We start from the raw sequence: 16194 nt of genomic DNA, 5'->3' as shown, positions 1-16194 counted from the left end.
ACCCTTAAAGGAACCAAATATAAACCCAGAGTATCATAAAAATGAAAAAGATACGAAACAAGAGCATGCATGTGCGCCCTGACCCACTTCATTTATCTCAATTGGTCCACTATTAGTAGGGATTTTAATCTGTTTAGGAGTGTTACTAGATCTGCGTGCCTATAGGTTACAAGTAGGCTTCCATACCCTGACGAATGTGACATATTTTCTCCTTAAATTGTATGTTATTTTCTCCAGGGGAATACAACTCTGTACCCCCATATTCCATTGTGTACTGTTTAGTTGGGAGTCAGACTTCCATGTGACTGCTATATACTTCCTTTCTAGACAGTTTCCAACTCATACCCACATTTCCCAGAAGGTTCAATTCCGGATCCTGTGGAAAATCCCCATTTTTTTCAGAATGCCCCCCAGAAGTACCTCACCTTTGCCTGTATGCAAATCCTTCCCACTTGGATGGTCACAAGAATAGAACGTTACACCACAGTCGAAGCCTTTCAGCCCACGACATTGTGATGGCCCATGCAATTCTTTGCCATGACTATCTAATCCTTCCCTTCCTCGCCTCCATGTGCCGTTTAAATGTCCCCATTCTACGAGCCTCCACCACCACCACCAGCCCTGGCAAGGCATTCCAGGCACCCACCACTCTGTGTATAAAAAAAAATCACACCTCGACAAAGGGCTCAAGCCCGAATCGTCGGTTATGCATTTTTAACTTTGCTATATATCTTGACCTTTTGAGTTTCTCCTGCAGTTTGTTTTTACTGCAACCACAGTGTCTGCAGATTTTTGTGTTTTGTGCTGTGTAAAAAAAAACATCCCACGTCTCCCCTTTCCTCCTCTCACCTTAAACAAGTGTCCTCTACTCCTGTTGCCCCAGCTGGGGAAAAAAAAGGTTCTGGCAGTCCTTTCTATGCCCCTCGTAATCTTACATAATCTCTATTATGTCACCTCTCATCCTTCATCTTTCCAGAGGAAAATCGGAGGAGCAGCACCTGTCTGCGATTTCATTTCAACCTTTCTCTCTCCATTAGTATAACCTGCCCTGCTGGGCACGGCTCACATGGCGACTGCTGGAATAATCCTTTGGCCTCACCCTATTAGAGATATTATCCTACTCCCCCCTCACCCCCACCATTTTCGCATCTGAACAAGTAACTAATTTTTGTTCCTCCCCACCTCTGTCCAAGGGCCCTGGATAGCAGCTATTGAATCCGTTCTCTCTCTTCATGGGAGCTACCTTCCCTACTGACTACTTCCAGCCATTTTGTTTGAGGGTTTCCACATCAGTAGTTTTGTGTCTAATTGTCGAATGCATTAGAGGCTGGTACTGCATACTCACCGCAAGGGGGATCAGATTCCGCGAGAAGTTATGGAAGAGAAAAGGAAAGAAATGTGAGCAAAGACTAGAAATAGGTTTTCACTCGTAAAAAGTGAGCAGGTTGATTCATTCGAGGAGCTGTCAAATGCAGCAAGAATGATATAGCTCTCATACAAATTGCATGTTCCAATGCCCATATTTATTTATCAACATCCATTGTATTAGCATTCCCTGGGCAATGGTGACCTTGAGAGCCTTGGGCAAGGGGGATAACTTGCTTCCACCTTTCAGCCCATGTCAAGGGAACATTAGCCACTGTGAATTCGTTACCCAGGGTGGTAAGGTGTATCCGAGGACAGCAACTGCTCAGCTTCAAGACTCCAGGTGTAGAACATGCTGTGGGCTATGGTCACTGGGACGAGAGGCAGAAATAATAGTTCGGCATAGACTGGATCGGGGGGGGGGGGTGGCGGGGGCAAAGACCCTGTTTCTGTAAGTGGTGTGCTATGGTTCTAAATGTCTGTTACTTTCTCCCAACCAACTTTTCTTCCAGTTCAAATCCGTCCCATATTCCAAGGTACAGCGAGTGTGGTGGAACCATTGTTTAATACTGTTTGTGTGTGTATGGCTGGTCCACCCCTTGCTGATTGCACCCGTGGGTCCTCCCCCTTGATTCACCTAATAAAGGCGGCAACGCCATGACCCCTCCCCCAGAACAAGCTCGGGTCAGCAACATGAGACATGCCCTCTGTTTGTGGTGGAGTAACTTCTAGTTTTTGGAATTATTAAAGGTGCATCAGTAAGAAAATTCCTTTGCATGAAATCCAGTGAGTCAACCCATCTGTAATACAGTAAAAAACACTGTACAAAGTGCGGAGAGAGAGAGAGATCAGCGTGATGTCAGGAAAGAAACTGCCCTGGCATGTGATCTCTCACGCTCGTGAATCATCTTCGTGACGGGAGGAGGGAGACGAGAGTGTGGCTGGGATGGGATAAGTGCTTTAAAGGAGTGGATGGTTCTCCAAGGCAGCAGAAAGGGTTGATGGAGGAGAGGGCAGTTGTGGGCCGAGAACCATTGTTTTAAGCGGTCAAGGTTTGGAGGTGTGGGTACTGTGGCATAGTTAATCTCCCCCAGTTATTGTTTCAGGGTAAGGTGGAATGCTCCCTCTATTCTCCTCCATCAACCGTTTGAAGGCTAGGCAGAGAACAGGCTTCTAAAGTCACAGATATACAGCACTAAAACTGGTGCTTGTGCCACTGAATCAGTGCTGACCACTAACCATGCATTTACACTGGAGTCAGAATCATACAGCATGGTTACAGCCACTCGGCCCACTAGTCTGTACTGACCAGTGGGCACCCATCCGTATTAGTCTCAACCTCTCCACATGGCCTATTATGCCAAGACAAAGACAAGTACTTGTCTAACCACCTCTCACCACCTTGACCCAGATTCCACCTCTCCATGACTACGCCAGAGCAATTCCCAGTGACAAATTAACAACAATTTTCATTGAGGTTTGGTGAGACGAGAACTGGAGGACGTGGGTTAAGGGTGAAAAGTGAGATGTTTAGTGGGAAGATCGATTTTTAAAAAAATTTAGGCATTCAGCACGGTAACAGGCCTTGAGTTCATGCTGCCCATTTTGCATCAAATTAACCCACATCCCTGGTTCGTTTCAATTGGTGGGAGGAAACCGGAGCCCCACACAGACGCAGGGGGAACGTACAAACTTCTTACAGACAGCACATGATTCGAATCCTGGCCCCAATTGTGTTAACCGCTACGCCAGACTTGGGAGGTAATTCTTCATGTAGAGAGCGGTGAGAGCATGGAACGAACTGCCAGCTGAGGTGGTGAACACGGGCTCAATTTTGACAAATAAGAAAAATTTGGGTCGGTTCATGGATTGGGGGGGGGCGGGAATATGGTGATCTCTGGTTTGGATGGAGGCCAATGGGGCTAGACATAACAAGTTTGGCTCAGAATAGATTGGTCAAAGCTGTAGTGTTCTATGGTTCTAATATCATTGGGCTGTGGAAGGAAACCAGAGTCCCTGCTGGAAGAACTTGCAAATTCCCACCAGACGGGTGGGGGAGGAACCTGGGTGCTTTGCACAATGAGATAGTGGTTCTATAATCTTCATATCAAATTAAGTTTCAGTGAGTGACAATTCCCAAACTCTGGACCACACTTGAACCTAAATTTCAGCACCTTTCCCTTAATATCCTACCAAAATTTAAAAAAATATTTCCCTCCCACTTTGAAGAGAAGTGACAACTAAAGATGTAGTCCAAGGGCAAGTTGTGGCCACGTTTAATGACCAATCCCATTGTTATTAAGAATGGGTTAACTCCTCCCCCATCTCCCAAGCTTCTTCCTGAACAGGCAAAAGAATCCAGAGGCACATCTAGTGTAGTGGTTAATGCAACGCTGTTGCAGCGCCAGCGACCAGGATTTGAATCCTCCACTGTCTGCAAGGAGTTTCTACGTTCTCCCCATGCCTGCGAGGGGGGGGGGGGGGGCTCCGGTTTCCACCCACCGTTCAATAAGTACCAGGGGGTTGTAGGTCAAATGGCGGCACTGGCTTATGGGCCACAGGGACCTGTTATCGTGCTGTATGTCTGAATTTTAAATTTTAAAAAGCATTGAAATTTAAATTATTAAATTTTAAACATTTCACCGCTAGTTCTCCCAACATTTTACATTGCTGTGCTCAGTGCAGTTGTTGGTTCAACATTAATACAAGGGAATAAGGTTACCGTGTTGCTTCAAACTCTTCCTCCTTCTCCTGGATCCTCCGATCAATCTCCGCCTTGACTTGAGTGAGTTCGAGCTGCAGCCGCACCACCTTGTTCTCTTCAGCCTGAAACAGGGAAAAGTTGAGATGGCAGGCGGTCTGCTGGCTGGCACTGAATGACAGGATCAGCACTGACTGAGTGAGGGAGGCCAGAGGGTACAGCGGGCCTTTTCACTACCCTGTATTCTGAGGCTCGGTATCGCCTGCAAATGCATCACGACCCTCAAGCAAAGCGGCTTAACATGATACATTGATGAGGAAAAGTACCCGTTTAAGTGCATTGCACTGGTCTCATGCAGCAAACAGTAAAAATATAACCTCTTCACACACACAACACATTGAAAAAAATAAATCTTCAGCAACACACAAATCTGCTGGAGAGACTCATGCAGCACCTAGGGAAGTGGTTTTTCTTTCCACTCACATACTGCCTTAAGCAATCCCTATGCCATAAGTGCTCTGTGATTCGGAAGGGATTACTTCAGGTGATACGTGAGTGGGGGGGAAAAAGGTTGAGAACCACAGCTCTCGACCCAATTGTTACTGCAATGTTTTGCTTGAGAAAAGTTTATTGGCCTATTTCCTTTGGAGTTATGAAACTGTGCACATAACGGTTATTGAATTAAGTACAATCAAAACAGTGGTTTTCAAACTTTTTCTTTCCACTCACATACCACCTTAAGTCATCCCTTACGAATCACTGAGCACTTATGGCACAGGGATTCCTTAAGGTGGAATGAGAGTTTGGGTGGCAGTTTGACCTAGAGCAGGGTTTCCCAACCAGGGGTGTGAGATAGCATTCCAGGGGGTGCGAGATAACATTTCAGTTTTTTTTAAATAAATCCATACTCCTTCAATTTGGATAATATGTCGGATGATGAAGAGCTGAAGGAAGATCTTATTGAACTGCGCACAAATTGTGTTCTTGAAATGCAGTTTGAAAGCAAAACTTTGGAACAATATTGGTGTTCGGCAATGGACATATTTCCAAGACTTGGTGAAAAAGCTCTAACTGTGCTCAGCCCCTTCGCGACGACATACTTACGCGAGTCTGGATTTAGGGCCCTTTTGTCAATCAAGACAAAATCTAGAAATCGCTTGGGTGCCCAAGCAGACGTGCGGATTGCTGTCAGCAACAAAGTGCCACGTTTTGAAATACTCTTAAGCAATAAACAGAAACAAGAGTCATTAAATTAAAATTGGCTTCTGAACATTTGTACATTAGTTCTTTAATGTTTTTAAAGACATTTCATGCATGGGTGAAAATTTAGGTTTATACAACTTTTAATTTGTTCTAATATTGTTTCTTTTCCATATGTTTCATTTTTGTTTATATATTATTAAAAATTGATTAGACAGATTTGTTTTGGTCACCTTCACCTTTATTCTTAAATAAATTATTACTTTATTAAAATATTTTAGGGGTGCAGGGCATAAAAAAGGTTGGGAACCACTGATCTAGAGGAAGTAAAGGGTAGCCAAAGTTTCAGGCCTGAGCCCTCCATCAGGAATATTTCCTGGTGAAGAGGCCATGCTGGAACCTTTGGTTACCCTTTATTCCTCTGGATGCTGCATGACCTGCTGTGTTTCTCCAGCACATTTGCGGGTTGCACTTGACCCCAGCATCGGAATACTTTCTTGTTTAACTATCAACCCTCAGGCAAGGGACTCCCCCCCCCCAGACAACAAAGACCCCACCAACTGCACCACAATTCTCATACAAAGCCGTTACTGCAAATATACTTGAACATTGCTACTCCTGTAAATTTAACTAAAATTTAGACTGATTCTTGTAAAGATGCCATGTGTTCAAACATAGCTCTTACAGATACCAAAATCTAATCAAATACAGTAAAACCCCTAGTATCTGGCATCTATGGGGGATTGGTAGATGCCGGATAAATGTATTTTCTGGTTGCTTGACACTCACTCTTACAACGTCTCACTAATACACCTATATTTAGAATAAACAATTTAAAAGACAAAAATACTACACTGTACTTACACTGAACAAACTTCACTTGCATGAATATATAAACCTTAAAGTATTTTACCATATTTTCAGTCACATTCTTTGAAAACATTTAACCGTCACTGCATCTGTAGGTTCCCCCTCCACTGAGCCGCCCAAAAAACGAACAATAACCTTATAGATAATCAAACCCAGCCCCCCACCCAAGTTTACAGATAAAGTCTTTGACTGTGGCAACTCTTACTAACCGGGCATAAGGAGATACTTTAAAAGAGTCACCCCAATGGCATCAACCAGCTCTTTGTCCTGGGCAACTCTATTTCACACAACTTTATTCAAACAGCTGCTACGAGCAAAGCACGACCAAGGCTGGCTCCCATCTTCACCAAAGGTTTATTTGTTACTTCAGAGAATATTTACTTGTACAATTTCAAACTTATTTTATCCTTTTTTTTAAAGACATGAGTCCGTATTTCCCAATTTATACCCAATTAACCTGCACCCCCAGTACGTTTCGAACAGTGGGAGAAAAATTTATTTTCCTCGATTTTTTGCCTGTTGCTTGAGGCTGCCGGTTGATTGAGGGAGTTTACTCTATAGTATTCAGCACAGGCATCTCCACACTGCAACCAAATCCCAAATGTTGCTGCTTGATATGCTCAGCTTGTTCATCTAATGTTTGTGTGTCTTCTGGTTTACTGAACCTGTTAACTAGTGGATCTTGCAGCTGAGAATCAGCTCTTTTGCTTTGCATCCCACTGCTATTGTTGCGCGGAGCTAAGCTGTGATTTTACACCTGAATTATTCAAAGTGGGGCTTGCACCAACATGAATCAAAATCGTTCTAGTGTCCGATCATGATCGTAGTGACATACACCTCCTGAGGGCAATGCAGGGAGGAGGAGGGGAAAAGCCAGGTTTGGTGAAGCACGGCTGGCGTAACGGTTAGTGCAAAGCCTTTACAGCCCCAGAGATCAGGACTGAGCTTCGAATCCCGCACAGTCAGTAAGGAGTTTGTACGTTCTCCCTGTGCCTGCGCCGGTTTCCACAGGGGCTCCGGTTTCCTCCCACCACTCGAAATGTACTGGGGATGGAGGTTAATTGGGTGTAAATTAGGCGGCACGGACTCGGGCCGTTACCGTGGTGTATGTCTAAATTTAAAGGGATATAGACAATTGTAAAGTTTGAAACAAGAACTCAGACCCAAAACATTGTCTCAAATGTTTGCTGCCCCTCCTAATTCCCCTTGAGAAAGGGCCGAACTGTTTTCTTGAGGTGTTGCAGCCTCTTGGATGAAAGAGGTGAACATGAGGTCAGCAGATGCTGTGGAACTGCAGCACGACGCAAATGCGCGGGAAGAGCTCAGCAGGTCTCGCAGCGTCCGTGGGAAGTAACAGGCTCGGGGTTGAACGGAAGAGTAGCCACAGTGCTGTAGGAGAGTTAGACTTGGTCGTGATGAGGATATTTGGTAAGCCAGGGTGGTGTACTTCTTGGAAGGAATCTTCAGTTTCTGATGTTGCCTTGGTTCCTCCGAGTGGTAGAGTTTGCAGGTTCCCGGGGTAGCCTGGATGAGCAGTAAATGTCATATTATGTGGTGGGGACAGGAGTCCCCCTCCACTGGATATCCAGACCGAACTACTCTTGTAGCCACAGGATTTATCTGGTTGGTCCAATTAAGTGACTTCTAACTACAGTATTACCTCCCCAGGATGTAGATGGTGGGGATCTCAGCAATGGTATTGTCAAGAATTATTATGGTTAGGTAACTCAACTGTTGGAGATAGTCACTGTCTGACACATCCTGCACTATTAACGTTTCCAGTGCCTTAACAGCACAGTTAGCGCAACGCTACGATAGAGTCGGCGACCGGAGTTCGAATCCGGTGGTGTCTGTAAGGAGTTTGTATGTTCTCCCCGTGTCTGCGTGGGTTTCCTCCCACCCTTCAAAATGTACCAGGTTTTAGGTTAATTGGATGTAATTGGGCGGCACGGGCTCGAGGGTCAAAAGGGCCTGTTTCCATGCCTTATGTCTAAATAAAAATAATAATTAAAATCTCCTTCTGTCATGGGGTGGTGGGGGGTGGTGGTGAGAGGCGGGAAGGGAGTAGATGAGGGAGTCATGGAGGGAGTCGTCATTGCGGAAGGGGGAGAGGGGAGGAGGGAAGAATTTGTTTTTGCTGCAAGGAGAGGGATTGGTTCATTTTGTGAGGCAATCTGAGTGGTTTCAAACCTCAGTGAAAATCCCCACTTCTACAATGGGACGAAGGTCATTGATAAACTTCTAAAGACGGTTGGGTTTCAGACACTGGCCTGCTGATCTGCTGGGGTTGGGAGGACCAGCCAACAACCAACTTGTGTGAGCTGCGAGTCTAGGAATTGTGTCTTCCAGTTAACTTTAGGGCTTCTGGAGTGCGTTGAATACTGCAATCACTCTCACCTGAACTCTCCAGGCCATTAACACAGTCACATTATGATGAGGCCTGGAGGCAGGAGGGACTGGTGAAAGCCAATTGGTGATATCAGTGAAGAACAAGGGCTGGTTCAATAGTATAACAGACCACGTCTCCTCCCACTTTTCTGAGGATGGAGAGGAGATTGATTGGAAGCAATCAGCCTGATGTGAGGGGCACAACAGTGCTGGTAGCTCACAGCCCCAGGACATGTATTCAATCCTGACTTCATTTGCCCTATGCAAAGAGTTTGCACTTTCTCCCCTTTGGGGTCTTCCAGCATTCTCTGCTTTCCACCCATATAAGGTTCAGTGGTTTCTGTAAGTAAGTGGCCAAAGGAAAATTGCACGGGTAAGGATAAGAATGTAATGGGCTGAATTGCCCCATGTCGTGATAAGGATAAAAGTTTGGATTTGTTGCGCTGGTTTTTTTTTCCCTAATGAAATCCCTGGGAAACGCTTCCCACTGGAGGCAGGCACCAAGGCTGCAACAGTCGTTGAACAGACATCCCAGAGGTCCACGATAGCTGGGAAGTTGTCTCACCCCACTTCCTATGTTGCAGCCAGTACTCTCAGCAGGTACTTGGCTAAGGGTGATGATTACCTTCTGCAATGTTGGCTGGGTATGGGGTTGGGCAGGACTTCAACTGGACTTCCCTTTATTTCTTCCTCATGATGTTACCACATCTGGGATACGCTCGGCTAAATGTTGCATGCGCGCTTGCCAACTCCAATACTGAAGACATCAATTCTCGAGAAGGAAACCAGCCCAAGGCTTCCTGCGTCGACGTTGACACTGATTGATTGATCAGTGCCATAGCTTAAGTCCAGCTAATCTGCTTTGGTTCACCTTCTTATGATGTACTCAATTGCTCTTGAATTGCAAATCACAAGGAAATAAGATTCCAGTTGCAAGTTGGTTAAAGCAAAAATAAATTTCTGGGAGATTATCACATTAGCCAGCCATTAAGCACTAGACTCAAAATGTCAGTGAAGTCAATGCGACCAGACCGCCAATGAGCAGTCAATTCAAAATCAGATGTTTTGTATTAATACCGAAGCCTCCGTTAGAACTCAAAGAGCGCCAACTGTGCATACATAGATGAAGTAGCTGGTTATCAGAGAATTAGATTAAGAACGTAAATAGAAGCAGGAGGTGGCCATCTGGTCTGTCGAGCCTGCCCCACAGTTTAATAAGATCATGGCTGATCTGGCAATGGACTTGCATCCACCTGCCTGCCCCTTCCCCATAACCCTTAATTCCCCTACTATGTCAGAATCAGAATTTATTGTCATGAACAAGTCACAAAATTTGCTGTTTTGTGGCAGCATTCTTATTATAACCATCTTACAACAATAAATAATAAAATTGTGCACAAAAAGTAGGGCAGCGTCTTTGGTTCATTGATTATTCAGGAATCTGATGGCAGTGGGGAAGAAGCTGTCCTGTGCTTGTCTTTAGGCTACTGTACCTTTTTCCCCCTGATGGTAGCAGAGTGAAGAGGGCGTGGCCTGCATGGTGAGGTGTCTTTGAGGATAGAGGCTGCTTTTTCAAGACACCGCTTCATGTAGATGTCGTCAATGGAGTGAAGTCTGGTGTCTGTGATGTCACAGGCCGAGTTAACAACCCTCTGGAGCCCATTCCTGCCTGAGAGTTGGCGCCTCCGTACCAGGCAGTGATGCAACCAGCCAGAATGCTCTCCACGGTACACCTGTAGAAGTTTTCGAGTCTTCGGTGACATACCGAATCTCCTCAAACACCTTACATAGTATAGCCGCTGGTAGGCCTTCTTTGTGATTGCATCAATGTGGAGGGTCTAGGACAGATCCTCGAAGATGTTGACACCCAGGAATTTGAAGTTTCTGGCCCTCTCCATTACTGATCCCTCAATGAGGACTGGGTCATGTTCCCCTGACTTTCTTCTTAAGTCCACAATTATCTCCTTGGTTTTGCTGACATTTAGCACAGGTTGTTGCTGTTAACATCATTCCACGAGCTGATCTATCTCCCTCCTGTGCACCTCCTCATTGCCATTTGTGATTCTGCTGACAACTGTGGTGTCATTGCATTGGAATTGTTCCTGGCCACATAGTTATGGTGTGTAATGAGTAGAGTGGTGGGCTGAGCACACATCCTTGGGGTGCGCCTGTGTTGATGATCAGTGAGGAGACGACGTTTTCCAATTCGTACTGACTGTTGTCTTCTGATGAGAAACTCAAGGATCCAGTTGCCAAGGTGGGGTGGGGTGGGGGGTACAGAGGCCTACAGTTTGTAGCTTCTTGACCAGCACTGAGGGAATAATGATATTGAAGGCTGAGCTGTGGATGATGAAGAGCAGCCCTATGTATGAATTGCTGTTTTTTTTTTATTTTTTATTTTTCACACCATAAATCACATTAGCCATGATACACACTTTTTCCTTTTCACACATATACAGTGACATTTTCTCCCCCCCCCTCCCAACCCACCCCCCCCCACCCCCCCCCCCCCCATCCATTTAAGGTATACAATCTAGGATACATTAAACCAGTCAGACAATGTTGTCACTCAACAAAAAAAAAACACCAGAAATTCTACTGAGTCCATTCTTTTCTTTCCTTCTCCTTCCATCAACTTAGGTAATGATTGTCCCCGGTAGGTTTTCGCTATTGTATTTAATGTAAGGCTCCCATATTTGTTCAAATATTTCAATATTATTTCTTAAACTATATGTTATTTTTTCTAATGGAATACATTTATTCATTTCTATATACCATTGTTGTATTTTCAAATTATCTTCCAATTTCCAGGTTGACATAATACATTTTTTTGCTACTGCTAGAGCTATCTTAACAAATCTTTTTTGTGCATCCTCCAAATCAATTCCAAATTCTTTGTTTTTTATGTTAATTAGGAGAAAGATCTCTGGATTCTTTGGTATATTGTTTTCTGTTATTTTATTTAATATCTGGTTGAGATCCTCCCAAAATTTTTTTACTTTCTCACATGTCCAGATTGCATGAATTGTTGTTCCCATTTCTTTTTTACATCGAAAACATCTATCAGATACTGTTGGGTCCCATTTATTTAACTTTTGAGGTGTAATGTATAGTCTGTGTATCCAGTTATATTGTATCATACATAGCCTCGTATTTATTGTATTTCTCATCGTTCCAGAACATAATTTCTCCCATGTTTCCTTTTTTATCTTTATATTTAAATCTTGTTCCCATTTTTGCTTAGTTTTACCATTTGTTTCCTCATTCTCCTTTTCTTGCAGTTTAATATACATATTTGTTATAAATCTTTTGATCATCATTGTATCTGTAATCACATATTCAAGGTTACTTGCCTCTGGCAAACTCAAACTGCTTCCTAATTTATCCTTCAAGTAGGATCTCATTTGGTAATATGCCAGCGCTGTATCTCCATTTATATTGTACTTATCATTCATTTGTTCAAAGGATAAGAATCTATTTCCTGAAAAACAATTTTCTATTCTTTTAATCCCGTTTTTTTCCCATTCTCTAAAGGAAAGGTTATCTATTGTAAAAGGGAATAACTTGTTTTGCGTCAATATTAGTTTTGGTAATTGATAATTTGTTTTATTTCTTTCTACATGAATCTTCTTCCAAATATTGAGGAGATGATGTAATAGTGGAGAACTTCTATGTTGTACCAATTTTTCATCCCATTTATATAATATGTGTTCAGGTATCTTTTCCCCTATTTTATCTAATTCTAATCTTGTCCAGTCTGGTTTTTCCCTTGTTTGATAAAAATCTGATAGGTATCTTAATTGTGTGGCTCTATAATAATTTTTAAAGTTTGGCAGTTGTAAGCCTCCTTGTTTATACCATTCTGTTAATTTATCTAGTGCTATCCTTGGTTTCCCCCCTCTCCATAAAAATTTCCTTATTATTTTCTTTAACTCCTTGAAGAATTTTTCTGTCAGTTGTATTGGCAATGCCTGAAATAAGTATAATATCCTTGGAAAAATGTTCATTTTAATACAGTATATCCTTCCTATTAGTGTTAGTGATAAATCTTTCCAATGCTCTAAATCGTCGTGTAATCTTTTCATTAGTGGATAATAATTGAGTTTATATAGTTGGCCGAGATTTTTGTTTATTTGTACACCTAGGTATCTTATTGCCTGCATTTGCCATCTAAATGGAGATTCCTTCTTAAATTTTGAGAAATCCGCATTATTCATAGGGATTGCTTCACTTTTATTTACGTTTATCTTGTAACCCGACACTTCTCCATATTCCTTCAATTTCTTATATAATTCTTTTATTGATCTGGTTCTGTTAAGTACACTATAACATCATCCGCAAATAGACTGATTTTATATTCCTTGTCTTTTATTTTTATTCCTTTTATATTATTATCTATTCTTATCAATTCTGCTAGTGGTTCTATAGCTAACGCAAACAATAAAGGTGATAGTGGGCATCCCTGCCGCGTTGACCTGCTTAAGTTAAATTGCTTTGATACATGTCCATTTACTGTCACTTTCGCTAACGGTCCCTTATATAATGCTTTATTCCAATTAATATACTTCTCCGGTAAACTGAATTTTTGCAATACTTTGAACAAATAATTCCATTCTACTCTGTCAAAGGCCTTCTCTGCGTCTAAAGCAACTGCTACTGTAGGTGCTTTATTTCCTTCTATTGCATGAATTAAGTTAATAAATTTACAAATATTGTCTGTTGTGCGTCTTTTTTTGATAAATCCAGTTTGGTCTAAATTTACCATTTTTGGTACATGCTCTACTAATCTGTTTGCTAATAGTTTAGCTATTATCTTATAATCTGTGTTTAGTAAAGATATTGGTCTATATGACGCTGGTAAGAGTGGATCTTTCCCTTGCTTTAGTATTACTGTAATTATTGCTGTTTTACATGAATCTGGTAAGCTTTGTGTTTCATCAATCTGGTTGATTACATCCAGGAGGGGCGGAATTAATAAGTCTTTAAATGTTTTGTAGAATTCTATTGGAAATCCGTCCTCTCCTGGTGTCTTATTATTTGGTAATTTTTTTATTATCTCTTGTATTTCTACAATTCCAAATGGTTCAGTTAATTTATTTTGTTCCTCTATTTGTAGTTTTGGTAGTTCAATTTTAGTCAGAAATTCATCTATTTTCCCTTCTTTCCCTTCATTTTCAGTTCAGTATAATTGTTCATAAAATTCTCTAAAGTTTTCCTTAATTTCTTTTGGATTATATGTAATTTGGTTGTCTTTTTTCCTTGATGCCAATACCATTTTCTTAGCTTGTTCTGTCTTAAGCTGCCATGCTAGGATTTTGTGCGTTTTTTCACCCAGTTCATAATATTTCTGTTTTGTCTTCATTATATTCTTCTCCACCTTATATGTTTGTAGTGTTTCATATTTTATTTTTTTATCCGCCAATTCTCTTCTTTTAGTTATATCTTCCTTCATTGCTAATTTTTTTTCTATATTTACTATTTCCCTTTCCAACTGCTCTGTTTCCTGATTATAGTCCTTCTTCATCTTGGTTACATAACTTATTATTTGCCCTCTAATGAATGCTTTCATTGCATCCCATAGTATAAACTTATCTTCCACTGATTCCGTATTTATTTCAAAATACATTTTTATTTGTTTTTCAATAAATTCTCTAAAATCCTGCCTTTTAAGTAACATGGGGTTTAATCTCCATCTATACATTCTTGGAGGGATGTCCTCTAGCTTTACTGTCAATATTAAGGGTGAATGGTCCGATAGTATTCTAGCTTTATATTCTGTTTTTCTTACTCTATCTTGCATACTCGCTGATAACAAAAATAGGTCTATTCTTGAGTATGTTTTATGTCTAGCCGAGTAATATGAATATTCCTTTTCTTTTGGGTGTTGTTTTCTCCATATATCCAAAAGTTGCATTTCTTCCATTGATTTAATTATAAATTTGGTTACTTTGTTCTTTCTGTTAATTTTTTTCCCAGTTTTATCCATATTTGAATCCAAATTCAGTTTGAAATCCCCTCCTATTAATATGTTCCCTTGCGTATTTGCTACCTTCAAAAAGATATCTTGCATAAACTTTTGATCTTCTTCGTTAGGTGAATATACATTGAGTAGATTCCAAAACTCCGAATATATCTGACATTTTATCATTACATATCTCCCTGCTGGATCTATTATTTCCTCTTCTATTTTAAATGGCACATTTTTACTAATTAATATAGCCACTCCTCTTGCTTTTGAATTATACGAAGCTGCTGTTACATGTCCTACCCAATCTCTCTTTAATTTCTTGTGTTCCAATTCAGTTAAGTGTGTTTCTTGCACAAATGCTATATCAATTTTTTCTTTTTTTAGTAAATTTAGCAGTTTCTTCCTTTTAATTTGGTTATGTATTCCATTAATATTTAAAGTCATATAGTTCAACGTAGCCATTTTATACTTTGTTTATCTTCCCTTTCCGTTTCTCCATCATTACCTTTCCTTCTTATACATTTCTGTTTTCTTGTTTTAAACCCTTTATAAGACAACATTCCTAAAACATCAAACATTTTCCTTATTCTCCTATTTAAAACTTCTTTAGCCCCAATCTCCCCTTCCCCTCCTGAGTTGTCCTTTATCCCTTGTCGGACAACCACATCTCCCCTCTCCATTTGGGTTTGCGAATTCACTCGCAAGCGTCAGCTGATTTTGCAGTGACCGCAACTCCTCCCCACCCAGCCCCCCCCCCAGAAAAGATTTCACTTTTCATATGTAACAAAGGTCACTCTTTTAGTTCCCTCCTTATTCCCTCTATTCCATTTCCTTCCCTTATTAATTCTTGTCTATACTATCTATATTTTCCTCTAAATACGGATACATTCACGTATGCACATTATACATATACACACTTATACCTCTTTACCCACATACATATAAATCGTGGTCATTTTTACTCTCATTACACGTCTTCATCCCTCAGTCTATTTTGTAATTGTTCTGCAAATTTTCATGCTTCTTCTGGATCCGAGAATAGTCTGTTTTGTTGTCCTGGAATAAATATTTTCAATACCGCTGGATGCTTTAGTATAAATTTATACCCTTTCTTCCATAAAATCGCCTTTGCTGTATTGAACTCCTTTCTCTTCTTTAGGAGTTCAAAACTTATATCTGGATAAATGAAGATTTTTTGCCCTTTGTACTCCAGTGGTTTGTTGCCCTCTCTTACTTTTTCCATTGTCTTCTCCAGTACCTTTTCTCTTGTAGTATATTTTAGGAATTTTACTAAAATAGATCTTGGTTTTTGTTGTGGTTGTGGTTTAGAGGCCAATGCTCTATGTGCCCTTTCTATTTCCATTTCTTGCTGTAGTTCTGGACATCCTAGGATCCTAGGGATCCAATCTTTTATAAACTCTCTCATATTCTTGCCTTCTTCATCTTCCTTAAGGCCCACTATCTTTATGTTATTTCTTCTGTTATAATTTTCCATTATATTTATTTTCTGAGCTAACAGTTCTTGTGTCTCTTTATTAGATTCCTCTAATTTCTTTTTTAAGTCCTCTACCTCCATTTCTACTGCTGCTTCCCGCTCTTCCATCTTGTCCATTTTCTTTCCCATTTCTGTTAAGGTCATATCTATTTTATTCATTTTCTCTTCTGTGTTGTTTATTCTTCTTCTTAAATCATTAAATTCCTG

At 41.1% G+C, this 16194-nt stretch overlaps 1 protein-coding gene across 2 annotated transcripts in view; it reads right to left on the bottom strand.

The window, feature by feature from the left end:
• LOC138759287 (putative uncharacterized protein MYH16) overlaps positions 1-16194 on the bottom strand; it is a 115977-nt gene that overhangs the window by 18227 nt on the left and 81556 nt on the right. For both annotated transcript variants that reach the window (XM_069929474.1, XM_069929475.1), the window contains one exon: positions 4088-4191. In XM_069929474.1, coding sequence (XP_069785575.1) covers positions 4088-4191 — 104 coding nt within the window. The remainder of the gene's footprint in view (positions 1-4087; positions 4192-16194) is intronic.

This window comes from Narcine bancroftii, chromosome 3 (assembly GCF_036971445.1).
Source record: "Narcine bancroftii isolate sNarBan1 chromosome 3, sNarBan1.hap1, whole genome shotgun sequence".
In the NCBI taxonomy this organism is placed as follows: Eukaryota; Metazoa; Chordata; class Chondrichthyes; order Torpediniformes; family Narcinidae; genus Narcine; species Narcine bancroftii.
This window is presented reverse-complemented; position numbering and strand designations above follow the sequence as displayed.